This window comes from Columba livia, chromosome 19 (genome assembly GCF_036013475.1).
Source record: "Columba livia isolate bColLiv1 breed racing homer chromosome 19, bColLiv1.pat.W.v2, whole genome shotgun sequence".
Taxonomy (NCBI): Eukaryota; Metazoa; Chordata; class Aves; order Columbiformes; family Columbidae; genus Columba; species Columba livia.
In genome coordinates, this window is record NC_088620.1 from 5,659,601 (window position 1) to 5,685,752 (window position 26,152).

At 46.9% G+C, this 26,152-nt stretch overlaps 2 protein-coding genes across 27 annotated transcripts in view; one reads left to right on the forward strand and one right to left on the reverse strand.

Annotated features, from left to right (window-relative positions):
- DYNC2I2 (dynein 2 intermediate chain 2) lies at nt 1-7,577 on the forward strand. Its single transcript, XM_065035282.1, has 9 exons — nt 1-183; nt 809-1,063; nt 1,611-1,720; nt 3,416-3,573; nt 4,007-4,116; nt 4,855-5,019; nt 5,451-5,683; nt 6,452-6,609; nt 7,165-7,577. The coding sequence occupies exons 1-9, from the start codon at nt 106-108 to the stop codon at nt 7,401-7,403; spliced, it is 1,506 nt and encodes a 501-aa protein (XP_064891354.1). The 5' UTR covers nt 1-105; the 3' UTR covers nt 7,404-7,577.
- The window catches only part of SPTAN1 (spectrin alpha, non-erythrocytic 1), a 47,067-nt gene continuing 28,475 nt past the window's right edge, over nt 7,561-26,152 (reverse strand). For 8 of the 26 annotated variants that reach the window (XM_065035263.1, XM_065035256.1, XM_065035254.1 and 5 more), the window contains 30 exons: nt 25,895-25,986; nt 25,372-25,516; nt 25,077-25,258; nt 24,804-24,903; nt 24,469-24,666; nt 24,202-24,348; nt 22,553-22,656; nt 22,254-22,416; nt 21,772-21,786; nt 19,959-20,090; nt 19,569-19,706; nt 19,112-19,216; nt 18,683-18,891; nt 18,102-18,222; nt 17,826-17,947; nt 17,255-17,387; nt 16,705-16,803; nt 16,270-16,429; nt 15,968-16,044; nt 15,601-15,810; nt 15,030-15,326; nt 14,443-14,555; nt 13,590-13,607; nt 11,811-11,873; nt 10,601-10,655; nt 9,948-10,144; nt 9,588-9,641; nt 9,020-9,166; nt 8,547-8,694; nt 7,561-7,883 (listed from right to left, as the gene is read on the reverse strand). In XM_065035263.1, the coding sequence (XP_064891335.1) occupies nt 7,758-7,883; nt 8,547-8,694; nt 9,020-9,166; nt 9,588-9,641; nt 9,948-10,144; nt 10,601-10,655; nt 11,811-11,873; nt 13,590-13,607; nt 14,443-14,555; nt 15,030-15,326; nt 15,601-15,810; nt 15,968-16,044; nt 16,270-16,429; nt 16,705-16,803; nt 17,255-17,387; nt 17,826-17,947; nt 18,102-18,222; nt 18,683-18,891; nt 19,112-19,216; nt 19,569-19,706; nt 19,959-20,090; nt 21,772-21,786; nt 22,254-22,416; nt 22,553-22,656; nt 24,202-24,348; nt 24,469-24,666; nt 24,804-24,903; nt 25,077-25,258; nt 25,372-25,516; nt 25,895-25,986 (3,870 nt within the window). In that variant the 3' untranslated portion in view covers nt 7,561-7,757. The remainder of the gene's footprint in view (nt 7,884-8,546; nt 8,695-9,019; nt 9,167-9,587; nt 9,642-9,947; nt 10,145-10,600; nt 10,656-11,810; nt 11,874-13,589; nt 13,608-14,442; nt 14,556-15,029; nt 15,327-15,600; nt 15,811-15,967; nt 16,045-16,269; nt 16,430-16,704; nt 16,804-17,254; nt 17,388-17,825; nt 17,948-18,101; nt 18,223-18,682; nt 18,892-19,111; nt 19,217-19,568; nt 19,707-19,958; nt 20,091-21,771; nt 21,787-22,253; nt 22,417-22,552; nt 22,657-24,201; nt 24,349-24,468; nt 24,667-24,803; nt 24,904-25,076; nt 25,259-25,371; nt 25,517-25,894; nt 25,987-26,152) is intronic. The other 18 variants (XM_065035272.1, XM_065035269.1, XM_065035264.1 and 15 more) reach the window with 5 other exon arrangements.

Sequence of the window (26,152 nt, forward strand, 5' to 3'; positions counted from 1 at the left end):
TCCCGTCGCTCCGGGTGACGTCATCCCGCCGCGCCTCGCCCGTTTCCATGGGAACCCGCGGAGCAGGCGGTGGGAGCTCGTCGTGCCGCGGCCCCGCTCGCCGCCATGTTCGCGGACGGGACGGCGCCCGGCGCCGCCGTGCAGTCGCTGTGGCGGAGCGCTCGGAGCGCGGGCTGCGAGGCGGTGAGAGACCCCGGGCGGGCTCGGGCTCGCTCCTGTACCCCCGGGGGGCGCCGGGCCCGAGGCGGCTGTGGGGCCCGCGGCGCTTCCTCCTCCCCACCCCCGACTCGCCCCCTCCGTGAACCTCCCTCGGGTCCCGCTGGTTCAGCGCGGCCGGGGCCGGAGACCTTTCCACGGGGAGTTTGCATCCTGCCGGTACCCGGTCTGCCCGCTGGTTCTGCCCAGTGGCAGCGTTTTACTGATCTAGGCCCTTTGTACAAACTGGCCAAGAAACACAGGTGCAGCTGCCACAGCCTGGCGGTTTGGGTGGTTTGAGAGCAGGCGGCACTGCGGGTGTCACCGTGTTGGGGTTTGCTCTTTCCTCTGGAGCGGCTTTGTGCGTTTCTCACCTCCCGTTCCACGCTGAAGAGCACACGGCCCGGGTTTGACCGGCCCTGGGGCGGCTCAGCCTCACAGAGCACTGACGGTCACACAAACATCCCCGACACCCCAACAGTTACACCGGTGCCCTGCTTTTAACCACGGACCAGAGCTGTGCGTGTGTGCTCCAATGTCCCTATGCTTTGAATGTTTTGTGCAGCACTCATTTTTTTCTGTTTGCATTATAGTCTTTGTCTTTTTTTACTAGAAAAGCTGCCAGACTGCAAAAATTTCAACAGCAGAAGCTGCATCACAATCTCATACCAGCCGAGATGCCGGTGTGCAGGCGGATCGCAGCGAAGACGCTGCCCAAGACTTCCAGCAGGAAGCCCATGTAGATTACGCTGGTCTTCTGTCGTTCCTTCAGAGAGCGGAGGACACTGTCATCAAAGAGCTGAATAAAAACTGGAGAAGCCGAGCCTTCGATGGCTTTGAAGTGAACTGGGCAGATCAGAACGAAACAGTAAGCTGACAGAATTCAGACCCTTCTCGTTACCCAAGCAGAGCTGGTCGCAGCGGCTCTAACTTGTTAGTTCTATTTCTTACTGCTGTGATTGTCCTTCTACTCATTAGAAATTACTAGTTGGTTTTTCCTCCAGCTTTCTCCCTTGGTTGTGGTAAAACTGTTTGTCCTGCTAGCGACTGTTGTCGCAGCTCTGTGAGAGGCAGGTCTGCAGTGGCTGTAGGTTTATCTTCAGCTTCCAGCAGCCCCACGTCACACCAGCAGTTGTCTGGGAGCAGCTGCAGCCAGTGACTCGGCAGCTCTTCCTATTTAGATTACATTTGTTTATCATACAATGTTCAAGAGTGGAAGCAATTTGTATCAGTCAGCACGCATTGGTACCATTGTTTTCAAACCATTGCTTGGGAAGCTTAGCGAGTGCCCCACTCGTACCCGGGGCGCTGCTGTAAATCTTCAGGGCACAACCTCCCAGAATTGTGCAGCCCCTGAACTGTGCAGAGGTAATTAAAAGGCAACAGTTGCAGTGCGGGCGTTTGCTCTCTTCCAGGTGTTGTGTTTGCACACGTTGTCATACGCGGAGGCTCGGGATCAAAACCTACAGGTTACCAGCGTCTCGTGGAACACAACCGGATCCGTTGTTGCGTGTTCGTACGGCCGGTGAGTATCCGAATGGACTCGGACATCACATCACCCTCAGCTGCGCTCTCAGTTCTAGGTATGTTCACTTTTGTGCAGTAATAAACTAGACATATACACACACCTTATGCAAGTTAAATAGTTGATATTCAAATCAACAAAATCTCAGGGCAGTCTTAAATTATGGCTTTTATTTCTTCTATCCCTCGCCCCCCTGGCTCGAAATGGATACATACACTCTTACTGATTTGTTTCTAGGTAGATTTTATGTGAGGAGAAAATGTAAAATCTGCACTTGCAAATATACATGAGTGAGTTTTGGAAGTACATGCTTATCTTCTTTGAAGATCATGGTTTTTTAATGTGCTCTCTTAGCACCTCAGCGTATCCTGGCACTCGTTCTGCGCCTGATGCCAACAACCGTTTCTGAAATGAGAGTTGGACAAAACTTGCATGTAATCCATGGAATGTGTGTAGCAGCTTCTCCTTTCTGTGCCCTCCTGCGCCCTGATTCCTTTTTCTATTCCCTGTGGTGTCCTTAAATTAAAATCCCCAGCAAATGGGTATCCATGAGTGAATGTGTAGGAGAGAGTAAAACCGGGCAAACCTGTGTGTTACTTGCTCCCTCTGCTTTCCCAGTCCAGAGCTATTTTCAGGTGAGACTGTGGTTTCTGTGTCTGTGGTTACCTTGGCAGAATTCCCTTCCATGAACTTTCAGTCTCTCTGGATCTCTGTAAACTTTTAGCATCTACAACACCAATAAGGAGTTTCACAGATGAACTACCCATTGAATTAAAAATTGCTCCTTTTATTTGATCATATATCTTCCAATAAAGTAATTAAGAGCATCAAATAAAGGCAGTAGAAGTCAGGCTAAAAATCTTTGCTTCCTACCCTGACCACTGACTGTTCTGTAGATCTCTGTCCTCCATATCGTCTCCTTGTAGTGAGACGGGTCATCACATTGGTCAGTGTGGTGCTAGTGACAGAACACATCACATTTTGGTAAGCGTGTGATAAATGAAACAGGTAAAAATAACCACGTACAGTGGCAGGTGTCCAGTACCATCCCAGAGTAATAAATAATTCATGACCCATTTGTGGTAAACAAGTGCGATGGGCGTAGGGCTGGACCGAGAGCCGTGGGGTGTGGTGTGATTTGTGCGGGGTCACCAACACTGTTCGGTGGGTGTGAAGAAAGTTCTCTGTTCCCAGACTTCAAATCATGCTGCTTATCTTAGGCCAAGACTCGGTAAGTCTGTTCAGCCCCTCTCAGTCCTCCAGGGAAGATATTTCCTCGCTGTGTGTCTCACACCCTGGGTCTTCGACGGCTCCTCTAGAGGAAACGTGGTTTGCAGCTCAGCCAGTTTGTAAATCAGCAGCTCTTTGATCTCTCTGGATTTTCATTCCCAAATACAGCAGCTTTCTGTGTGTGCCCTGTAAGATTGTTCCCATTATTTGAACAGTTAGTAGGTCTTGGAATAGTGAATTATATCTGAGACGTATTTGTTGGCACTTTGTTCTGTAACTGCACTGACATGTACTGTAGCCTGCAGAGAAGTTTCATCACCTCGTGATCCCTTCACCTCAGTTTTCCTTCCAGCCACAAAGCAGCACGGTTAAGTGATGAGTCGGGCACAGCAGAACTCTGCTAGCCCGGGATTCTCTGCCGACCAGACAAGGTCAGACCTACATACATAACTTTCTCTTCTTCAGGCTGGACGATGGGGACTGGAGCACAGAAAAATCCTACATTTGTACCTGGAATCTGGACAGGAGAGGGTTGAATGCGCAGCGCCCTGACCTCGTGGTGGATGTCCCCAGTTCTGTCATGTGTGTGGCTTTCCACCCCTCCCGGCCTTCGCTGATAGCTGGTGGGTCACTCGTACCTTGGATCCTACCTGAAATGTACCCGCATTTCCTGCAGCTTGAAAGATTTTTGTCTCTCTCTCCGCTCAGCCTCAGATTTTTCACAGAAGCGATGGTGTTGCAGCTCCCCAAACCAACACCCAATAGCTGTTGCTTCTGGAGCGAGAGCTGGGACTTGCTGCTTTTTCAGTGACATCTGCCTTAATATCATCTCCTCAGAGACGTGATACATGAGGGCTGAATTCCCTTCTAAGTGGGAAGAGTCCATTTAAGCTCATACTCGTTTCAGTAGAGCTGGATTCTCCTACACCAGAGCTGACTGTGCCCTGCGTAGAGCTGCCAGTCCTTTGAAGCCGGCGGGCCCGCTTCCGCCAGAGCTTCATTTGTGCATTTGTTTTGAGCTATTAGACCTCAGATGTTTTCTCTTTGCCCTTCGAGGTGGCCTGTTCAGCGGGGAGCTGGTGGTGTGGGACACCAGCCGGACAGAAGACCCGGTGATCTGGAGGACGGGGATGACGGACGACACTCACACCGACCCGGTCTACCAGGTAACCGCACACGCGGCCGGGGAGGCGAGAGCTGCTCTTGCTCTATTTCATACTCGTAGTTCTCGTTCACCTTGCTGGTGCTTTTCCTGCGGCTGCTGCGTTTCAGTGGTTTTGTCCTCTTTTCGTTGGCTGTTTTCCTCCAAATCCAGCTGCTGAACAGGTGTTTGCTAAAATGGGCACTTCTAAGTAAAAATAACTTTTCTCCATTTGGGATAAACAAAGAGTAGGTCCATTCCTATTCTGTAACTGTTTATTGAAGCAGACACAGCTGATACTCATGGTTTCAAAATGTAAGTAGCAAAGTATCACTGATCCTCAGTTGGAAGCTTGAAGCTACACAGAAGGGTCACAACTTGTCCTGCTGTCTGGCTTTCCAGTGGTTTTTTGTCCTCCTGGAGTCCTGTGACTCTGGGTAATCTGTGTCTTATCTCAAGGTCAGGAAAATGCGGCTGTTTCTAGCTGGATGACAGTGCTGTAACTACCACGTCTCAAAAGTGGTGGCGGGTGAACCACAGAAACTGCAATTCAGAATTGCGCCCTGAACACCCAGCCGCGTCTCTCCCCAGCGTGTCTGTCTGTGCGCCAGCACCCGGCAGGAGCTGGTTTGGCACCGACACCCCGGCTGCCGCCTGGCTCCGCTCCCACGCTGTCCCGGCGGGCGGGGGGACCGCAGGGTGCCAGCCGCGGGTTGGCGGTTGTGACAGTCCCCTCGGCGTGAGCCCGTGGCGTTTGGGACAGGTTAACTGGTTACCCGAGGCAAAGCACGGAACGCACTGCCGGCTGCTGAGCGTCTCAACGGACGGAAAGATCCTGGTGTGGAGGGAGGAGCGGGATGGTCGGTTGGCCTTGGCCGAAGGGTTCGCCGTGGTGGCTCAGCAGATCCCTCGCAGCGCTCGGCTGAAGGTGAGTGCAGCAGTTCACAGAGGGCTGGCTTCACAAAAACACTCAACTCTGGAGCACACATGGAGGAGCTTGTCCTTCACATGTGAAGGGCCAGGAAAAGCCCCTGTTGAACATAATGTGCTAAACCATGGTCCCCATCTCCTTTCCCATGCTGAAATAGCTCTTTGGAAGACTGGCTACAGCCAAGTTTTGCCGTGCTCTAAAGGGAAGCTGCTGTCTTGGAGAACTTGCTCACAATAACATTAACTCACACGAATCCCTGTGTAGGAGGATACTACAGGGCTGAAAGGCTGAGCTGCACCACGAACATCGTTGCTGGTGCAGGTTGTGCAGCTCGCAGAGTTCCGGGCAGGCTGGTTTGTGCTGCTGTAACCGCACGGGCGGGTCACTGCAGCCCCTGCCCACAACCGGTTTGTCTCTTTTTCTCCCAGTTCGCCCGGGGAGACACCGCCGTGGGTGTGACCTCGCTCTCTTTTTCACTCTTCGATCCCCGCGTGTTCGTTGTTGGTCTGGAAAGCGGCTTTTCCCTGAGGTGCTCCACTGCGGCCGAGGCGCTGGCTCTGCACCGGCTGGGCGGCTCCGTTCCGCTCCGGGCGCCGGCCGAGCTCGCCTTCTCCCCGCACGGCGGGCCCGTCTACTCTGTCAGCTGCTCGCCCTTCCACAGGCAAGTGCTGGGAGCTGGCACCGGTCCTGCACGTTCTACACAAGTCACTGCCTGGCTCTGCACGTGTGTTTTTCAAACAGCTGCTGCGGGGGGTGGCGAGTGTACGATTTCCAAACAATGATCACCCAGCACTGGGAACTTGATCAGGTAGCTTCCTGTTGTGGGAGAATGAACGTCCCTTGGCTCTGGTGAAGCTGCCCACTTGAATCTGCTGCGTGTGGGCACAAAATAAGTAACACGCTCTTGAGCTTGGGCCAGGGCAGGACATCAGCACCTTCCTGAGACGTTAATATTAAGGAGCAATTTAAAGTCAAGGGGAGGAGCTGAGAAAGTAACTGATTTATCAGTGGTGTGCCCATTGCAGCTATCAGTAGTAGCTTCCCGAACGTAGCTGAGAAGCCGAGGTCTCTGCATTCATCCACTGGCCATGGAAAAGGCCCCAAGCCACGTTTCTGTGAAACCTGCTGACAGTCCAGGTTTGCGTTTCATTTGCATGAGGCACACACAGCGCTCACAATGCATATTTGAGCTCAGCGCTTCCCCACCATCAACACCCCAACCCTCATTAAGCTTAATTGAGGGCAGTAACAAAGCTGTGTCTCTACAGAACCCATCCCAGGTTATGGCTTGGAAATTGCTGCTTTAGGACAGAATCAGACCTTTGCAAAGCAGTGATATTGTCCCAGATCACACTCCTTCAGTGAATTTTGTTCTATATCCTTAGCAATAAAACCTATAAAGTTGTTTCTTGCTTCCTCCCTCCCCCAGGAACCTCTTTCTGAGCTGTGGGACTGATGGACAAGTTCACCTGCACTCCATGTTACAGACACAACCCCTCATTTCCCTTCAGTTATCTAAGAAATACCTCTTCTGTGTGCGCTGGTCTCCAGTTCGACCGCTGGTCTTTGCAGCTGCATCTGGGGAAGGCAAGTAACTGCCGGTGCCTTTTCTCAGGCATAACATTCAGATTCTGCTGGGTATTAATTAGTACAAGTCAATTGTACTGATTAGCATTTCCCACAAGCAGTGACCATTGTTTGTACTGTGTGATTACTATAATGGAGTAATTTCTAACTGTAGCCAGATGATTCAGTCACTTATTTTTCACTTTTGATGGTACCTTTGCTTGTGCTGCCACAGCCCTTCACGGGGCTCCGACACAGCGAGGTCGCTCTGCCTGAAACTTACTTCTGGCTCCCTTGGTTTTGGTATTTGCTTCTAGAGCTACTGCTTTAAAACAATAACTTTTTCCTTAGAAAATTACCCAAACATTTTTGAATTAAGAGAGATTTCACAGAATTTGGGAAGCTGGTTTCAGTTCTCTGACAGCAGAATAAACCTGCGCTGTCCCAGAGTGATGTCACCTTCACAGCCGAGAGAGCATCGAGGGGGAAACAGTTTAAAAAGAACCACTTTAAGTTCCAGACTAAGCAGATGTGTTAAATACAAAATCCGCTGCCACAAATGTGTATGTTTTATAGGAGACGTGCACCTGTTTGACTTGGAGAAGAGCTCGCAGAAGCCTGTGGTTTCCCTGAAGCAGGCCGCGGGTGGGCGCCCCGTCTACTGTTTGGAATTTAACGCCAAGCAGCCCGGGCTGCTGGCAGCAGGGGACGGCACCGGCACTGTCCGAGTCTGGCGGCTGAGCTCTGACTTCACTGAGCAGGGACCCAGGGAGCAGAGTCGCCTGGAGCAGCTGGCGAACGAGATCGCGGACTGAGGCAGCAACACCACGGCTGCCTGAAACTTGCTCTGGCTCAGGAGAAGTTGCCCACGCGCCTTCCGCAGCGCGGCCTCTGAAACACACGTACCTACAGCAGCTGGAGTTTCATCCACGTAACAGTTAAATATCCATTTAATCATTAAACACAAGCTGATGTGGTTCGACCAGTAACTTTTATTGAAGCACACTGCAATATATTTATTTTCCCTAAGAGTTTTAAGCTAAGCAGTTTCAGGTTACATCATCATAAAATAACATTGATTATTGTAGAACACGAAGAGAGACACATGCAGAGCTATCATCAGCAAACGTGAGCATGTTCTTTGCATCTTTTGGTACTAGTGTTTTAGATCAATTCACAAAGAGTGAACGTGTAAATTCTATGTAGTCGTAGGCAGAAGGCAGTTCTCTGCCCTTGCCGTCCATGTAGGGCTTCATGTGAGAGATGCAGTAATCGGCTTGTTCCCGGGTCAGGTTCTGAAAGACAGAGCGCGGAGATGGAGACGGGCGCGTTGAGCGTCACAGGCCGCCCTGCCCGGGGCACAGCTCGGAGCAGCAGAACTGCACCCGGCGGGGAAACGTTTGCACCATTCGGGTAAGGGTTGGAAGGTCTGACCCGAGTTTTCCCACCCAAGAGAAAACAGAACCGGTAACTGATAGAAGGAAGAAGCGCAACCTCTTTCTTTCCCTGCCAGCTTGTGGGGTTCAGACAGGAAAAACTTGCTGTCTTGGCAGGGCCGTGAGAGGGAGGAGATGTTCACACTGAGCTCAAGCTTAAGTTTCTCCCTTGAATCACTGGAGAAACATCTCCCTCTAGTCTCCCAGGTGATGAAAGGGAAGCACAAGTTTCTGAGGACAGACCTAGCGAACACCCTCCCTTCCCAGGCCCTGGTGTAGCTCTTGTTTTACTCAGCCTGAGTTCTTTGGCAGTTAAAAGCTTTTCCTCTACAGAACCACAAAAGCAGCTGGGTAGGGCTGTTACCGTTTCTGCGTTTGCTGCACAGGAGACCCTGGCAGGTCCAGAACTGACTCAACTACAGTGACACGAGCCTCCAAGCAATTAGTGCTGGTTTTTGTTAATAACCCACAAACAAAAAGCCTCTGTGTGTTCCTCCCTGGTGGGCTGGAACCAGAACTTACTTGGTAGAGCTCCTCCTTGGTCACGTAGGGCTTCCCCTCGGAGCTGAGCGCACGGAAAGCGCTCTCGATCTCCTCGCTGGATTTCACGTTCTCCGTTTCCCGGCTGATCATGAACGCCATGTACTCCTGCAGCGAGACGTGCCCATCCCTGCCGGCGAAACACAGCGTGAACTCTGCCGTCCCTTAACACCCAGAGCACGGCGCTCCCGTACCCTCCTGAGAGGCTTTAGCTCTTCTGGGAGGAATGAAAGTCTTAACACCAGATCACTTTCTAAAGGGAATTTCTTCCTCACAAGTGTCCATCTTTCTTACCTTTATAGAGACCATTTTACATAATTTATTGTGAAAACCACCACAGCCTCTCCTCAACAGAAGAAAGCAAAGTCCTCAGCCTGTGACAGACCTTCCTGCTGACCGCCCAAAGGGTCCCAATAAAATGTGCAATATAAAAATAAACGGTCCAACCCATGTACCTGTTGGGATCCACAGTGTCAAGAATAGACTCAAACTCTGGGTCTGGCTCCCCTTCCTCAACCATAGGCAGGTCATAGCCCAGAGAGCGCAAGCAAGACTTGAACTCCTGGTGATTAAGTCGTCCAGACTTGTCTTTGTCAAAGTGCCTGAAAACAAAGTCAACATTTTTAAGTGTCAGTTGTTGAGTATTGAAAGCTCTAAACTGCAAACTGGGCTGCAAACTAAACCACATAACTAGTCCACTGTTCTAGACAGGTGAGCTTGAATCAGTAAATAGGTCTATCTAACATACATAAGGATAAATTATTTACTTTGCTTAAAAATCGTCTGAACTGGGGGGTATTCCCAGCTGGAATGCATCGGCACTCCCAGTTCCACAGGCCAGTGTGCCCAGGAGAGGCTCTGGCCGGGCTGTGCCAGCAGCGCGGCTCTGGAGCCTCCTGCCATCCGGCAGAGGTCACAGCGGCTCCGCTACAAACGGATCAGCCAGAGAAGCCTGTGAACAGGAGCCACGCACGTGCCAGAACCCCCCCGAGCGCTCCTCTGGCGCGCTTTCCTGCCACTCACTTGAACATCATGCTGAACTCCTTCAGGGCCTCCTCGGTGACTCCGGTTGTGTTTCTGAAAAGGAAGCAGCAAAGCTCATGAGCAGTTCCTAAACTGCAGGACTGCTGAGTCCATCTGCCCCAAGCCGCCGTCTGCATCAGAGGTGAGGACAAATACCACCACAGCTCAACCGAATAAATTCCACTGAGATCTCGTAATTGCTAACGGCCAACAGGAACTATTTCCAAACTGCTGTGTCCCCCGGGAAAGAGCCAGGAGGTGGTGGGATTCACAAGCTCGCTGCACCCCGTAGAGCACAGGAGAGACTCATTAGCGCAGACCGCGCGAGGTTTGGTTTTAGGCACGTGGGGTGGACAATACCGAGCCTGAATCTGCTGCTCCAGGTTGTGCTGCATCCTCATCCCCAGCTGGTCCAGCTGGTCCCACTGCTGCGCCAGCCCCACGGTGCTGTGCTCCGTGTACTTGTTGTCCAGGATAAGCGCCTCTTCCATGGCCGCCCCGAGGTCCTCGATCTTCTTCAGCTGGCTCCTCATAGCTCGGATCTCCTGGTGCTTGCGCTGTTACGAGGGAGAGAAGAGGAGAAAATCAAGAAGTGCAAAGAAACAGCCTTAAAAAGAACGTGTTAGAGCACAGGCTGGCAGGGGAGGAAGGGATTATATATACATAATACTGCGATTTGTAAAATAGTATTCAAAACAAGGTTCCTCTTCGTGCACACTATTGGAAACAGGCTTGCAAAACAGTTCTTGAGACAAAATATCCCTCTTATTAGGAAAGGTACTGAAAATATTGTCTCCTCTCTGCCCTACCCTGCTCATTTAGAAAAAAGAGCAAAAAGGAAAACGGCATCAGTGTTGTTGAACAGCTTGTGATATAAATAGACATCAGGTACATAAACAGTCATCCCAAAGGTCTCTTCAGTGTTCAAAATGTGTAAAAACATCTAAGATTTTGCCACACAAGTCACCCGTTGGGAAAGGTGTTTCAGCAGGAGGTGAGTGGGCATCACTTACTTTAGTGGCTTCCAGCTGCGATTCCAGCGTTCCCGATTCCTCCACCATGCAAGACCTAAACACAGAGTCATAGTGAGAACAAGCACTTCTCCCCAAAAAATGACAGGTGGGGCTTGAAATTAACAGTCCTTCCTTGAAATTAAAAATCCTTACAATGGTGTTTTTCTCCTGCAGATATATAAATACTTTTTGTGTTTTGTTTGTTCTGACTCATCCTATTTCAGACTGACACGTGTACATCTCGTTTGATACTTATTTCTTGATATAGTTAATTTCTAGCCCCATTTGAACGGCACCGCGATCAGCAGCCACACTTCATGCCAGATCCAAAGCGCCCGTTTTACTGGACCTCATGGAATTAGAAACTGAGTGCAGTCCCACCCCCGTGCCCACACACACACACACCAGCTACAGGTGAGTCCCCGGAGTCGGGCTCTGTTGGCCAGTACGGGACAGGAGCTCTACAGGGGTGTGTTACATGGGGAGAAAAGTCTATGAAAACTACTGGTTTGGTTTAAGAGTCATCTTAACGTGGCACAGTTCGCACAGAACACCGCAGCGGGTGCTGGACAGTCGCCGTTCCCCACCCCGCGCCCAGAGCAGCTGCGGCCCGGCCACCCCTCTCAGTCCCATCTCACACGGAGCGGGGGGCACAGCTGCAGCCCCACCCCACCGCTGTGGGATGGTCTCCAAGATCCACATCGTATGGACAAGACAGGGAAAGTCTCTGGATGCTGCTTTTTTCCCCCCAAGATCCTAAGCGACCTGTAAGCAGCAGCGTTTCAGAACCTCTGTCCGTCCAACGCGTGGGGGGGTTCCCAGTGACCCGTGCAGGGACAGCAGGTACTTAAGTCACCGGTATTTACGTCACTAAACTCAGGTTTTCATCCCCACTGAAATCTATCCTACGTGCTTTTGAGCTTCTTAAGAAGGGGATTTCAAGCGCTGAGTCACTCTGTAGCAATGAAAACGCACCAAACGTCTGGGCGATTCTCAGCACAGGGTTAAGCTCAGAGTCAACGCGTGTCTGCAGAGACAAAGCGCAGGCCCAGGACCCCGAGCAGGGAACCGGGAACCAACCAGGAGTCAACAGGGAAACAAACCTCCAAGCATCTCTAAGGCGTGAGTTAGTTGGAAGGAAAGCGAGCCTTGGAATTAAAGGGTGCATTTGAAAACCAAAGTGAGGTAAGAAAATAAGAGGAAAAAAAACCTTCCAGATAGATCATCCCCAACTTCATACTGATAGACACGAATGACACGACGATACGCTATGCTAGTCAAAGAAAAGAAACCAAGTAAATGCCAAAAAGGAAGGAAGAAAGAACAGAGGAAAGAACACATCCAAACGCGGCCACTGCAGCGGCGCCACACTCCAAGCCAGCAGCACCCTGCAGCAAACACGAGCAAGAACTTAATGAAGGGAAATTATTCCAATGCTGGTTGCACATACACAAAAATAATTTTTAAATGTTATTATTTTTGTGTAAGTCACACAAAAGTGAGAGTCTCGCTAAGAGACAAACTGAACTCTTGCAGTTAACTCCTCTACGGCTTCTTTAACCTCCAAATCCTTCTCTCTCCTGACCCCAGAAACACCCTCCAGGCAGCGCCGGGTGCACACGAGCGGTACGGGACGCTCAACAGCTCGGTCTCGAACCTCCTCGGAAGCTCTGCCGTGCCTGCCCAGGGAGGCCGAGCGCAGCCAGCGCCTCTCTCAGCTCAGGCTGCATTTAGCTAGTCACGCAGAATTAAGGACAAACCCTGGCTGGCGTATCAGCGGCCTGGTAATTTGTTCAACAAAAGAGCTTGGCATGGTGATCTCCAACTCTGACCCTACGGCTTTTAGTAAATGGCTCCTTTCTGTTCGCTCGTTCTCAGATACCAGAACTAATCTACAAAACTACTTTACAAAGGAGCAGAGAATTGGGCATCCGTTCCAGGAAAATCTGCTTGGTTCCATTAAACTGTACAACAAAAATGGGTCGAATTATTTTTATCTGGCAGAAACAGCAGAACACAAGACACTGTGATGGTTACAGAGCAAATAAGAAGCACAGTTATCTGCAGAGATTCCACCCTTTTATTATGAAAAGCTGCTCCCCAGGAGCGGGTTCCCGCTCTGCGGGCGAACCGAACCCGCTGCGCCAGGCCCAGCCGCTTTGCTCGCCTTTACATGAGCTCTCATTACAAAGCTGCTGTTGTGCTGCAGACCTTTAATACTAAAGAAATGTAAATGGACAGACACACTTTCAGAGGGTTTGGCCATCTCAAGACATTTAAAGACCGCGTGATATCCTTTCCACTTCTTGACAATGACCAGCACGTGTCCTCATCGGGAACTATTCCTGTGGACACAAAGTGGGTTTGACCCCACAGACTCGCCTGCAGTTTGATGGTACAAGGTTTTCACCTATCAAGAATTTGATCCTTGTGGGGCGTGGTTATGCAGCAGATTAAAAAACGGCTGGTTCATTTTTGCAGACTAGAGTTCCAAGATAAACAATTTCAGTAAAGCTTCTTCATAGGAATCTTCCCTCCACCTTACCAAAAATGGTCAATACTTTGAAGCTTTAATTGTTCTGAGAATGGTTATAATGGAAAAGTTTATTTCACTAAGCAAGTGTCTGTTGGAAAACCAGGAATGTCAGTTGTTTTCCAAGGCCAGACTATTCCATGTTCTCCCACATCTCATCAGATTAAGAGTTTTCTCATGCAAGCTCTCAGACCCAAGAACAAAGGCTGGACTCCATGGTATGCCAGTGGCTACTCAATAATTTCTCCTGCTTTTGACTAGGAAATCGTTATGTTTTTACTGGTTTATACTTAATTGACTCCAAAATCTTGTTTCCTGTGTCTGCTCCTCAGCCACAGGTCGCTCTTTTCAAATAAAAGGGGTTTCAGCGCAGCTTTCACAAGCCATGTAAGGACAGAAGAGAACAGACAGAGCAGAACACACCACGCTTTTAAAGATATAAAATTCGATACTAACCCATCTAGCAGGTAAGTCCTGTAGAATGTGAAGATCCAAACATCAGGCAGCAGGACAGAGACAAGACAGTAAGAGAGGGACAGAGATTTGGGTGGGAAGCAAACATCAAAAAGTTAAAAATCGTATTTATATTGCATTATTTCATGAAGACACATCCAGAACTATTTGTAAACACACAGAGAGGGAGAATCACAGGATTACAGGAAAACAGAGCCCACCTCCTCTAAAGCACAACCCAAGTGCGTCAGAACCGGCTAACGACGCCGTCCGAGCACCGTTACCCGTGGCTGCTGCAAACACGCTCTTCAGTTCACTGCAGGTCTGGACCTTGAGACGTTTTATTTGTAACACAGCTGTTAAATCTTTACTCCTTCTCCTAGGCAAGGATATTACTAGACACCACCCCAAGTGTTTACAAAGTAGTTTCTCCACAGCTTCTTTCTCTCTTAAAATTCTAGTAAGATTCGTAATATACTATTCAATATGAAAGGAGCATTAACAGAAACACCACTGGCACTTCAGTCTCCGTGGAGCTCTTTGTTCCCCACCCCAGCCATGCTGCAGACCGGTTCAGGAATTACTGGAGAAGAGTGAAGTTCTGGATAAATGGAATTACTGCAAATAAATTAATTCAGAAGCAGACATTTTTAAAGCCTGGCGTTTCAGGGCTTTCCTCTTCCCTGGAGCTAACAGGGCCTCCCTTGAATCCCAACTGCAGGAAATGAACAAGTCATGAATCGGTTTTTTTCAGCAGGAAACATTTACAACTTGGACAGACCAAAGAGATATAGGACAGGTACAAATATTAGCTGAGGAATTCTTTGAGGGCAGCTCCTGGGAAGACAAACTATACCTGGTCTCCTGAATCCACTGGTGGAAAGCATTGGCATGCTGAGCAAATTCCTGGCGCAGTTTGTCATTTTCTTCCTGCCTTCGTTGTTCCTTCTGCAGCTCCAGTTCACGTTCCTGAGAAATGAACAAAAATCATTTCAAACAGAGAAATTATGTGATTGCTCCCATTCTGTAACAGAGCCCCAAAAACTAGGAGCTGCAGAGCAGCAGAGTGCTGAAGCTCCAAACAAGACTGAGGGCTCAGAGACCATCCTGGATATCAAGACAAAAATAATCTAAGACAACACAGAGCGTTCCTACTGAAGTCCTGAGAACTGGAGTTGAACCAGCAGCTACTTTGCTGCACAACATGGACGTGAAACATTTGATAGTTAGGAAGCGAGGGACACGTGCTTTCTCTTTTGAAAGACAGCAAATGCAAGACCATGAAAACAAGTTTACAGCTAATGGAATGTTTTTCTTTGCTCCCAATTTTTGAGGTATTTCCTTCTGTAGCATAGTGACAAACTCCTGTATGAATTAGCTTGGATGACAACTTCCAGGGAAGGCTGGAAAGGTTATAAACTATGAAAAGAGTCTCTGACTTGCCTTGATAATTTTCTGCAGATTCCTCCAGGTTTCTTCAAGAGCCTCCATAGTAAACCAAGTGTACGGGTTGGAGGCTACACGGAAGCTCTTGATCTGGCGATCAAGCTCTGCCAGCTGGTTGAAGTCAGCCTGGGCGGAACTCAGGGAGGAACGGAAAGCATCGTGAGCTTCTCGCAGCGCTTTGATTTCTTCCAGCGAGTTACAGCGCACGGGATCCGTCAGGTCCTCTTCAGCGTTCTCAAACCAGCTGTTGAAGGCAGACGCCTTCTTGGCAAAAGTCAGGAACAGATCCTCAACCTTGACAAGAGAAAACAATCCAGTTGTTCAGTTCAGTTCCGGAGTAACGCAAATATCCCAGATGAGTGGATCTGGAATTAACATATATCAATGGCAGTTTGCCTTTATTACTTATTTCTTGCAAACATGTAAAAAAATCCTTATGACAAGGCATCAGGATCTCCATAATCATTAGCTGCAAGTGAAAAAGCTGCAGAAGGTGCAAGGGTTGAGTGGTTTTTTGTTTCCAAAGAGAACAATCAGATTTTTGTAGCCCCAGGGTTTGGCCATTTACCTTTCTGAAATGCTCCTGAGCCTCCAAGAGTTTCTTTTTCCTGGCAGCAGAATTAGAAAGCAGCTGATTCCAGCGTTTCATCAAGGACGCGTGCCGAGCCTCTATGGCCTTGGACTGGATGTGTTTGGCTGCAAGGAGCTGGTCTTTCAGAGCAGTGATGTTTGCGATTCCCTCCTGCTGGAAAGCCTGAAGTCCAGCATCAAAAGTTTCCTGAAGCATTAAAAAAAAAAAAAAAAAGATTGTATTTTTATGTAACCATTCAAATATCCTGCACATATTTCAAACGTAAACACCAGATCCTTGTGTTGCAGAAGAGTTCACTTGTTCTCTCCATCACTTAGGGGGTGGACCCAGCGTTAGCACTCACCTGTTTGGTCAGCAGTGTCTGCACAGATGAGAGGTCACGTCCATAATCATCTGTCTTCAGACTGTTCTCCTTCTCACCTGGAAAATAAAACACATTTAGCTAAAATGTCAATGTCTCCAGCTCAGACATGCCCTCTACTGCAGATCAGGTTGTCTCAAAAGCATTAATCAAGTGTAGCACTGCTGATTACTTTGGGTTTAGGTCTCCTTGTTACAACAGCAAGTGAGGAGCCATTTGAGATCTTTTGAAGAGCATTTCAAACTCCTTTGTGACAAGGTGCTGTGCCCCAGTTCAGAACGTACCTATCCACGACTCCACGACATCTGCTTTCCAGTTGAACTGGAGGAAGGCAGAGTTCTCATCCAGTTTGGCTTTCCTCTGAGCTGCCGCTTTCTCCAGATCGGACACCTTGCCTCTCAGGCCCTTCATCTTGGCTGTGATGTTCTCCACATGGTGATTGTTCTACGTTACAGGAGAGAAAACAAAACAAAACACACACTGTATCATCTTAAGGTCTTCCAAGGCATCCAGGAAGGTGATGACAGAGCAAGGATTCAACTGAAAGATTTTCTCTAAGAAACAGCTTTGAAAGCAGTTAACACCGACAGCTTATTCAGCTGCAAAAATGAGTAAAAGCTCTTTTCAAAGAGATGACAAATCAGAGAAGAGTAAGTCTACTTTGATGTGAAACATCCTGGGCAGCCTTTGAAGCTCTTTCTTTATTATTTTACGCTCACCTTTTTAATGAGATCCTCTCCATTGGTACAAACATCGTTCACTCTGTCTTTGTGGACGGTGAAATCAGTCTCGAATGCTTCGTGCTTTTTCAGCAAGCCCTGCAAATACGAGACACGGTCACTTTTTAATATAGTTTCTCACCACTTATTAAAAATAAATCAAAAAAATAATTTATTGTTATAAATCAGCTAGCATCAACTTTTTTTTCTGACAAAACCTGTTAATCTTAGCTGGTTAGCAAACTTGCTGTTTTCCTGTGGACAGGAGGAGACTGATATCGCCTTCCAGTATAACTTCAGCCATGTGCATTAACCAGGACGGCGCATCAGAGGTCAAGAGATGCAAAGCTACACCAAACTGGAAGTAATTTCCACAAGAAACAACATACTTGGGATGCTTTCATAAAAGGAATTGATGTTTTTTGCAATGTAGGCCTTCCAAAGGAACCAACAATACCCTCTAAATTGGAAAGACAGTTAAAGAAAAGGTTTGCTAAGCTCTAACCAACAATAATGAAACAAGAAAAAGAGCTGATAACTTTCTCCATACCTGGATAGCAGCAAGGGTGTCCCCATAGTCCTCGCTGGCCACCAGTGTCATTTTCTCATTGATCCAGGCTTCTTCTTCCTCAACATTTGCCACGAACTGCTGGTACTCCAGAGACTCCTCCAGACGCTGGCCCCTGTTTGGGAAAAGAAAGGTAGAATGAGTCAGTGCCTGAACCCTAAACACACCATCGTTCACACGTCACCTCTCCAGCAGCAGAGGCAACGGCTGCAGCTACCCATGGTCACTGGGCCACAAAGGGCCACACACGCTGCAGCTACTGAAGGACTACAATGAATCATTTCTCCCAACAGCTTCTGTTCAGAAAACAACCTGGTAGCAGATTAAAACCAGAGAATTTCATGTCTATGCAAGAAAAGGCTAAATGCAGCACACCTCAAAAACCCTCATGTTTCTACTGAGGAACATTATCACTAAAACTCTTGTCAGTCATCTCTAAGAGTCTGTCATCAGTGACATGTGCTAAACCTCAAAATTCAGCAAACCTGGTCATTATAAGTCTATGTAACTGTTCTAGTTATCACCGAATTTTACAAAAACACGTCTCACACACCTGGCAGCTGCCAACTGTTTTAACTCCTTCCAGTGATCCACAAACTGAGCCAGTCTCTGCTGTATCTCCTCCTTTCCAATCGTGTTATCATCCGAAAGCTTCTTACCGGTGTCTAGAACTCCCTGCAAAGCAGAGAAACACACAGTTAACAGAATGCCACTCGCTCTCTTATGCCTTCTATTTGTATTCCAGCAAACCTATTACTGCTTTTCATATTTGCCACAAGCAAGAAAAACGCTGCTTATAAAGAGATTTGTCACAGAGAGAGGTGTTTACCTGGATAGCAGGTTCATGGGCAGCTAATTCTGCTTCTAAGCGCTTGTGTTTCTTCCTAAGGTTCTGCACACCAGTCAGGTCTCTGCCATAGTCCTCTGAGCTGACCAACAGTTTCTTCTCTCTAAATTCACGGGAGAGAAAGATAAAATTTTAAAATTACTTCTATAGGTCAAACCTGATAAAAGGGGAAAACAAACCCACTACAAGGAAGGAAATACTCCTCAGAGCCAAAAATCTGGGATGGAAAAAATTGTCTACGTGAGCTATCAGCAAACAGCACACTCAGGAGTTAATGTGTGGGAGAAAGAAAGGTGACAAAGGGCCTATCAGCCTATCACTTCTCTCTGAAGGATGGAGTTTCTGTACCGCTTTCTTTCTGAGAAGATTGCTGCCTTTTGTAAAGTTTACCTGTTGTTGAATGTAGTTTTCCTTGAAAGGACATAAAGGTGATTTCTCGTACAGACACACGCTTGTGGAAAGGGCAAGTTATAAAGCCCATGCCACAGACTATGACTGTTGTCAGCAAGCTGTCAGCAAGCACATTCCCCAAAACCAGGGCCCAGAAAATCCAAAATACACACTTGATCCAGGACTCCTCGTCATCCATATCACGGAAAAACTGATGCAAGCGGTGGGACTCGTTCAGCTTTGCACGGCGGGCAGCTGCCATGCTCTTAATCCTCTGAAAGCGCCCATTGATGGTCTCGCGTTTATCCTTTACTTGGGAAGTATCGAAAGCGCTGCTGGTCATCAGGCTGTCGGCCTGACTGTTCAGATCCTTCAGGCGATCCTGGAAACGTGGGTGAAAATCTCTGTGAATTGCTTGGATCTCATTTCTGTGTCTGTTATGTCAGCATAAAAATCATAATCAGGCTGCTGTGCAGAGTCACAGTTTTTATTAAGAAAACACGTTTCAACAAGTATTTGACTACAGCATGTGTTGAAGTGGTACCTGTAGAATTTGCTGATTACTATGATTTATCTTCCAAAACTGAAAGAGAAGGCAATACCTCATGAGCAGATATATCAGCCTCCAGTAATTGGTGTTTCTTCAGAAGGTTGTTAACTGATGCCAAGTCCTTTCCATAGTCTTCAGATGCCAATAAAGCCTCCACCTGGGGTTGGGGAAGGAAAACCAAGTTGTGTTTTCACAAACCTCTTGAAATTGTGTCTTTAAAACTGTGAAAATTAATTATCTTCTCAATTTTCTACAGTGTGGATAAACCTTTGCCTCATCACCTGATTAATTAAAAACAGATTCTATGCAAATATGCTGCTTCTTACCCTATTATTTATAGATAGTAACATAAGAGCGTCCACAAGACTTTCAGTCATAATAGAGATTTCTTTCAAAATAAATCTAGGCTTGCTCAAAGTGGACTGTACCCCACAAAACCTGACATCAGCAAAGGGAGTCCAAACTTAGAAAAACAAGTCTTGTAAGTAAATAACACTAATCTCAGTTACCTCCGAAAGCCAGAAATCAAAGTCCTTGATGCCAGTATTGAAATTCTGTTGCTTATTAGCTTCTTTCAGTTTCTGACTCTTCTCTGCTGATTTCTGCACCAGGAATTGCCACTGGTCAGCCAGGGCAGCCAGGCGTGCCTGTTATAAAGAGATGGAAAGGATAAATGCTACAAACAAAACACTGAAGTTCTGATAAAGGCAAAACCACAATAAGGTACAACTTTGGCTTCTGATTCCAGATACGCAAATTACAGTCGCTATTTCATGCGATGAACTAGAAAATTTTCTATAAAACAAGATTTGGCTTTGAGGGACACCCTCTTCCCTCAATTATCCAAACATTTCTGAAAGCAAAAACTAAGCAAAGCTTCTAAGACTTGTTGCATCTACCTTCACAGCATCCTCGCTGCCAGCACACGCTCCCCTCTCGATCAGGGAGTTCCCCATGTCGATGACTCCGCGGATCCGGTCTGCGTTGGCGTGGAGCTCCGCTTCAAAGGCCTGGTGCTTCTGGTGTTTGCTCTGAATGCCACAAAAGCAAAACCGTTAGAGACTGCACCAAGGGCTCCTAAACTGTTCTCATGTTCTCTCTTTAGCCTGAGCGAAAGACGTTCTCTTTCTCAGTAAGAATACTGAGTAATTCTCATTGATCTGGGTCACCGTCAAGCTTTGACTTAGCAAAACTGTGTGAGCTGATACACACTCGAGCAACAGCTGCTGCGTTTGACAGATGCCCGTGCAACGTTCTTTGCGTTAAGCGTGGCTGTTACGCAAGTAAAGCTTCCTCACGTTCAGTGCCGTCACCTTTGAAAAGCAACAATTACACAGACCCTAAGCAGAAGCGCAGTAGATCATCCTTCCTATTCCTAATTTCACAAATTTCTATTTCCCTTCCTAATCTACAGGTAATTAAGAGAAATTGCTGCTGCTGCAGCTGCTTTCTGCACAGTTTTGATATTAGTCAAAGTCATGCACGACCACATTATATATTGAAATCGTGAATTAAGAACCAATAAACTTGATAAAAATAACTGAATTATTTGTTAAATTATCTGCTGAGTTGAGAGCACCATGAGAACAACAGGAGCCTTGGAGTGGGAAGAAAAATACGCATATCGTATCTATATGATCCATGTGCCCACCAGGAAGGTAACAATAGCACAAAAATGACAAGACAGAATTTACAAGTATTAACTGGAAATGCTAGTAACATCAAACGTGGGTATACAATGCCCTGAGAGAATGGAATGAAAGGAAATGTTAGATTAAAAATAAAAGATGGAAAATACTGTAGCACTGGCATGAGAAATTCTGCATGAACTGCTTCATTTTGGGAACCGTTAATCCTGAATGCTGAGATTATAACAACATGTCCTTCAAAGCTAGATTGACCAACATGCGAAATTCAATTAAAAACCTGCCAATTTAATATCTCTACATAATTATCATGACAATAAATCCAAGACAAGCCTCTTTTAATATGAACTCTTTTTTTTAACCAAAAAAGTAATAAAAATTTAATGCATCACAGCCCAAGGCAACGAAGACTGATTCCTTCCTTTCTTACTCGTCAGCTTCCCCTCTCTTTGTTCTGTCTTCTCCTTCCATATATTCTCATTTTACTCCACTTCTTGGATTCTACAAGTCCTGTCAGATTTCCACCTGGCACTAATCTTTTTCTGGAGTGTTCCGCCCGTATTATTCCCTTCCATGCTCCTGTTGCAAGAACTAAGCCATCTCGGTCTGTCATTTTACTGAATCCTCCATCTTCAGCATTTGATTTTACAAATGCAAAATAACGGTTATGTGTCCTGTTAAATCATCACCACTCATGATCCAGACAGGAGGATGACAGGCCGAATAGGGAAATTTGTGAAAAAGGAGGATAGAAACCCATTTTTCTAAGGGCTAACTCCTAAAAAACCCCAGACATCACTAATACACCACAAATTAAACAGATCATGCAGAACACCTGCAAAACGGATACATAAATAAATGAGGCTGAATAGGCATTAACAAAAAAGCCACACCCGGCACATGAAGATCAATAGCTGTACCTGGATGTAGGTCAAGAACTAACAGAAAACAAAGAGATTGCATGAACTGATGGATGAGGCAACAGAGTGCAACCAGAGCTTGTGCTCACACGGAAGCTACGCAAAGAAAACAGGTTCACATACCAGGGCTAGTCCAAACTACTTACCAGCAGTTTGGAAAGCTATAAAACAGATCAAGAGAAGTAGTTCAGTGCATTCATACTACTTCATAAGCCGGTATTAAAACACAAGAGATAACTTTAATAATTTCTTAATACTGAAAAATAAATGAGACTTCACATTTTAGAACATAAGACAGAGACGAGACCCAAGAACTCCATTTCCTTATTTTATCATCTAGGTGCTGGGAGAAAGACGGAATAGCTACTTCAGGAAACTTGCCACTGCAGATACCACATATCTTATTAATTATACGCATCAATAATTACCAAGTGAGTTCTATTTTGGGTCTCCTTTCATGCATAATGTAACTTCCATTTTCTCCTTGTTAAACAGAGACCATGTCCAACATGGCATATAATTCTGTTATCACTGAACAAGAATTCCTGAGCATCATTTTTTCAAACCAGAGTATGCTCCATGAAGTCCAAAATTAGATTTTTATTTTTGAGCTGAAAATCATATTCACCTGGATATTCGTGGGATCCTTATACGACTCATCACTTGCAGTCTGGAGCTTTTCACTGATCCAGGCTTCTATTTCATCCACGTCGCGACTGAACTGCTGGAGGGTCTGAGATTCTCCCAGCTTCGATCTCTTTTCAATCATTTGAGCTTTCAGACGAAGCCACCTGTATGCCATTAGATAGAGATGTTGAATGAAAAGCTAGGATTGCACGGGCATCACATTTAACAGCTACAAAATGTTGCCAAAGAACATTTTCTGTCAGTCGGTACCCACATCCCACCTAACAGGGTGACACTGACCTGTCCAGAACCTCGTTGCGCCTGGTAGCAATGACGCCTTTTGCATAATGATCAGCAGAGATCAACTGGTCAGCAAAAGACTGTAAGACAGCAATTTTCTCTTCCTGTTAAAAACAGAAACCATCAATTAGAACTGTGATTGCTTAAAGCCAAGTGATGAACAGGGTCTGGAATGGAAAAAGACCTGAGGGAGCTAGCAGAAGAGCTCACCAAGCCACTCTCCATCATCTTCCAACAGTCCTGGCTCACTGGCGAGGTGCCATAAGATTGGAAACTGGCCAATGTTACCCCAGTCCACAAAAAGGGCTGCAGAGCTGACCCTGGCAACTACAGGCCTGTCAGCCTGACCTCGGTGCCTGGCAGGGCTATGGAGCAGATCATCCTGAACGCACCTTCAGGATGGACAAGGATCAGACCCAGCCAGCATGGGTTTAGGAGGGGCAGGTCCTGTCTGACCAACCTGATCTCCTTTTATGATCAGGTGACCCAGCTGGTGGATGAGGGGAAAGCTGTAGGTGTGGTCTATCTGGACTTCAGCAAGGCCTTTGACACTGTCTCCCATAATATACTCCTGCAAAAGCTGGAAGCCCATGGCTTGGACAAGTGTGTCCCTGTATCAAAACCAGCATGGTCAGCAGGACAAGGGCAGTGATCCTTCCCCTGTACTCTGCATTGGGGAGGCCACACCTGGAGTATTGTGTTCAGTTCTGGGCCCCTCAGCTCAGGAAAGAGATTGAAGTGCTGGAGCGGGTCCAGAGAAGAGCAACAAGACTGGGGAAGGGACTTGAACACAAGACCCATGGGGAGAGGCTGAGGGAGCTGGGCTTGTTTAGTCTGGAGAAGAGGAGGCTTAGAGGTGAGCTCAGCACTCTCTAGAACTACCTGAAGGGCAGTTCTAGCCAGGTGGGGATTGGTCTCTTCTCCCAGGCAGTCAGCAATAGGACAAGGGGCCATGGGCTTCAACTCTGCCAGGGGAAATTTAGTCTGGAGATTAGAAAGCAATTCTTTGCAGAGAGAGTGGTCAGGCATTGGAATGGCTGCCCAGGGAGGTGCTGGACTCGCCATCCCTGGAGGTTTTTAAACTGAGATTGGACATGGAACTTAGTGCCAAGATCTAGTCAATGGACTGGAGTTGGACCAAGGGTTGGACTTGATGATCTCTGAGGTCTTTTCCAACCCAGTTGATTCTGTGAAGACTTTTTTTTTCTTATTTAAATATACATTATTGTAAATGGGACTATGAAGGAAGCCTATCTCCTACAGGACTGGAGAGCTGAACTTCAGAACTTCTTTCAGCTCTGGCATTTAGGAAAAATGTATCTTTTGGACTTTAAGCTACAGCAGCATGATCTCTCAAAAAAACCAGGCAGCTTTCTGTTACAAGAAACAGAAAACATACCTTTTCCTGCTGTAAAAGAAAAGAAAAAAAATCATTTCACCTCTAAGAGATTTACAGAATTTACCCTGTTTGTGGGCAGTGAAATACATCCCCAGCTACATCAGCTGCTTCTAAACTTTTGCAGCAGATTCCAAACGGCTGAATACTTAGAACTGAACTTCAGAAGCCATACATGGTAGTAACTTCTTTTGCTAATAATCTGCAGAAGAAAAACGAAACCATTTCCCCTTACTTCAGCCGTGCTCCTCACCTGGACATTGATTGCCTTATCAAAATCTTCATGTTTCTTGATGAGCGCCTCCACACTGTCTAAGGAGTCTCCTTTATCCTCTGTGTTCAGGAAAGCCTCTCGCGCAGCCATCCAGTTTTCAGCTTGTTCACAGTCCCGATGAAACAGCTACGGAGAAAAAAACCCAAAGCGTGAGAAAGACAGACCAAAACCATTTCTTATCACTATGAAATAATAAACTTTCTTACGAAAGGAATTATTTTTCTTTTTAAAAATGCAGCAGAGTACCTGTAGTTCCAGGCACTGGTCTAGCATCATTCTGCGCTGCACCCAGGCCTTCTCTAGGTCTGTCCGTTCCTGCTCTAGAATATCCAGTTTCTCCTTGATCTCTGGGCTGGCGTAGTGTCCATGAGCCAGAAGCTGTTGCCCAAACTGCTCAAAAGCCTGGAAGGTGCCGGCCCTTGCGTCTATTTCAGTGCGGTGTTCCTGCAAGGTACAGAGATGTGTTATTAAATAAATAGACGGCAGAGCTAGAACTGATCTGTCTTTGGAAATCTAAATGGAAAGTGTCAGAAAAAGGAACATTTGTTGATGTTTATGATACACACTTATCTTTCACAAACCTGATGCCTTTCCAATAAAGCTTCAGCTCCAGTCACATCCTTTGCAAGTTCATCTGAGGAGACCAGGCCCCGGATTCCATTGATCCAAGACATAAGGTCCCTGTGAAAACACATTAAGAGAGATTTTTTTCCCCTCTCTCCATTGAAATAAGCCATGACAGGAGACATTCCTTTTTGAACCCTCCCCAGAAATATCTCCGTGGAACAACAAGCCGTATATACTTCACTAATAATATACCAGACACACAAATTGAAGGGGAATAGTGTCTTTACCTGAAGTCACTGAGGAAACGCTGCAGGTCGTGAGAGTCTCCAAGCTTCTCTTTGCGCTGGTCAGCACGTTTTCCCAGACTATTCCAAGCCTGATTTAACTCAGTACATTTTTCTTGGAGATCTTCAGCAGATTCCGGATGTGACTGGATCAGACGCTGAGCAGTTTCACCAAGAGAATTCACCTAGAATTAGAAAAAGGGAAATAAACACAATGTAGACAAAAAGAATCTTTTCTACTGTTTACTCATCTCTACTAGATCAAAAGGTTTTGGTTTTGTCCTCCTCCCAACCTCACCTTGTCTCCAAGAGCTGCCAAGTCTCTCTCAAAGCCTTCATGTTTGCGCTGCAGAGCCTGCACGCTGGCCAAGTCATGGCCATAGTTGTCTGTGTTTAATGCTTGATTCTTCTCCTCTATCCATTCTTTTGTTTCATCAGCATCTCTGATTTGAAGAAAGGGGAGCAAAAAGAGAGTTAAAATGGAGATCATACGAGGATCTGTTACCTCGCAGGTCACTGATTTCCAGAAAAGCTCAAGTAGTTGATGTTTTTTTTAAATTATATCCCAAGATGACACAAGCAAACTTTGGCAAAATAGGACACTAGTCCAGGCCTCCCAGCAAATCCACACTTTCATCCTAACAAGTCTTTGTTGTTCTAGGAAGAATAGAAAGAATTCTTGTTGGCCCACTGGTGGTCCAGCTTCCACTAAAGGAGCTGTGTGTTGAGTATGATTTGTTTAGCACAGGTCCCACAACGTCTCAGAACTCTTACAAACACATTTTACTGAATTAAGACCAAATCTGATACAAACACCTCACCTGTGGAACCGCTGGACTTCGTGAGCGCTGCCCAACAGCTGACTTCGCTCCTCTGCCAACTGCTGCAGAGACCTCCAGCGTTCATTGAGCTCCTGCAGAACAAACCAGCCCCACCGATATTGCAGATCACAGTTTTACAGCTTTTCTGTTTGCTCAAGAAACTCTTGTGCTGGACTCACTGAAGTGTTATGATGTCAAACCAGTAACATTTCGTCCACGCTGCTTATCTGCACCTTCTTCATTCTGCTGCCATTTACA